At 41.6% G+C, this 1,614-nt stretch overlaps 1 protein-coding gene across 1 annotated transcript; it reads right to left on the bottom strand.

Annotated features, from left to right (window-relative positions):
• LOC128995723 (uncharacterized protein K02A2.6-like) lies at positions 1–1,200 on the bottom strand. Its single transcript, XM_054420741.1, has one exon. The coding sequence runs from the start codon at positions 1,198–1,200 to the stop codon at positions 1–3; it is 1,200 nt and encodes a 399-aa protein (XP_054276716.1).
• Positions 1,201–1,614: the final 414 nt, after the last annotated feature.

The raw sequence follows: 1,614 nt of genomic DNA, 5'->3' as shown, positions 1-1,614 counted from the left end.
TTATGAAAGCACAAAGTCCTTGTATCGGCCCGGCATTTGCCTTTGTCGCCTTGATCTTTCTTGATTCTCAGGAATATGGCTATTGTTCGTTTCTGTTCCCTGAACTACTGGAACCTCTGCATTGTTTGCTTTGGGAGTTGGTGGTCTTTCGGAAATTGACGGTCCTTCGGAAGTTGATGGTCTTACGGAAGTTGATGGTCTTTCAGGAGTTGATGGTCTTAAGGGAGTTGATGGTCTTTCAGGAATTGACAGTCTTTCAGGATTAGAACAAGTAACAGCCTTAGAATTTTCTTTTGTGCTGTGTTTAGAAGCCCGTGGAACATCAAATATGTGGATTGGTCCCGTGGTAACAATTTTTGGTTTTGGTATCAAAGTAGACCGCAATTGATCAATGTGTCGTTTAACAAGTCGGCCTGACTTGTCAAGGGAAACTAGATAGTGTCGAGTTCCCAACTTTTTGTTTACTTCTCCAAACTCCCAAACGTTCTTGTTGTTTATGAAGAGACGAACCTGAACTCTCTCCCCCTCGTTGAATGAACGTGCAGATGGAGCATTTCTAGTTGAAGCTTTTTGTACGTTGGGAAAAATGGCATCCATTCGTATTCTTAACTTCCTGTGGAGGTAAAGTTCAGCCGGTGATTTGCCACATGCTAGAGGAGTTGCCCGGTACCGCATTAAGATCTTCTGGACCTTTATTGCCATTGGTATGTTTTCCGAAGCTGTGGACTTCAGGCGGTTCTTCAATGTTTGAACAGAGCGTTCTGCTAAGCCGTTTGTTGCTGGATGTCCTGGAGATATGAATTTCTGGAAAATGCCGTGCAATTTGCAATAAGCTTGGAATGTATCACTTTGAAAAATTGAGGCGTTGTCAGATACCATAACATTCGGGTAGCCGTGTGTTGCAAAAATCTGTTCAAGCAGATTTATGGTATTGGAGCTGGATGGTGCATCTTTGATTACTTTTATCTCCGCCCATTTTGATCTAGCATCAATACACACGAGGAAGTTGAAGCCTTGAAACGGTCCTGCGTAGTCAATGTGTATTCTTTCCCAGTTCTCTTTTGGGATTTCCCACGGGTGATTGGGAGCTTTGGGCGGATTTGACCGTGTTAGTGCACAATTTTCACATCCTTTCACAAGATGCTCAATGTCCTTGTCAATATTTGGCCAGTAAACATAGCGCCGTGCTTGCTGTTTCATTTTTGTGATTCCAAGATGACTTTCGTGAAGTTCATTTAGAATCTTGTTTCTAAGTAGTGATGGAATGTAAACTCTTTCTCCCCGGAAAATAATGTTTTCGACCAACGTAAAATCAGAATCAGTTGAATTGGTGAGTAGGTCTTTCAAAATCTTAGAGAGCACTGGATCTTTGGCTGTCTCGTTCTTAATGATTTCAGCTGTGATTTCATGGCTTGAAATTTGAAAAATAACTTGGCTGCAGATTTGGTGTACCTCTTTTCCGATTTTCTTGTCTTAAGTAGAGTGAGTCTGTGTAAGAGGAGCTCTTGAAAGACAATCCACGTTTTTATTTTCCATGCCCTTTTTGAACACCAACTTGTAATTGAAACCTGACAGATATGATGCATATCTGAGTAAACGAGCTGAAGTCATTTG

This window comes from Macrosteles quadrilineatus, unplaced genomic scaffold, assembly GCF_028750875.1.
Source record: "Macrosteles quadrilineatus isolate MER2022 unplaced genomic scaffold, UCM_ALF_1.0 Scaffold_5__1_contigs__length_97177068, whole genome shotgun sequence".
Taxonomy (NCBI): Eukaryota; Metazoa; Arthropoda; class Insecta; order Hemiptera; family Cicadellidae; genus Macrosteles; species Macrosteles quadrilineatus.
The sequence above is the reverse complement of the archived record's forward strand: the minus strand, read 5'-3'. Positions and strand labels throughout refer to the sequence as shown.

What these genes read in the sequence shown, in the direction of transcription:
- LOC128995723 (XM_054420741.1), bottom strand. Translation starts at nt 1,200, where the DNA reads ATGAAACAGCAAGCACGGCGCTATGTTTACTGGCCAAATATTGACAAG.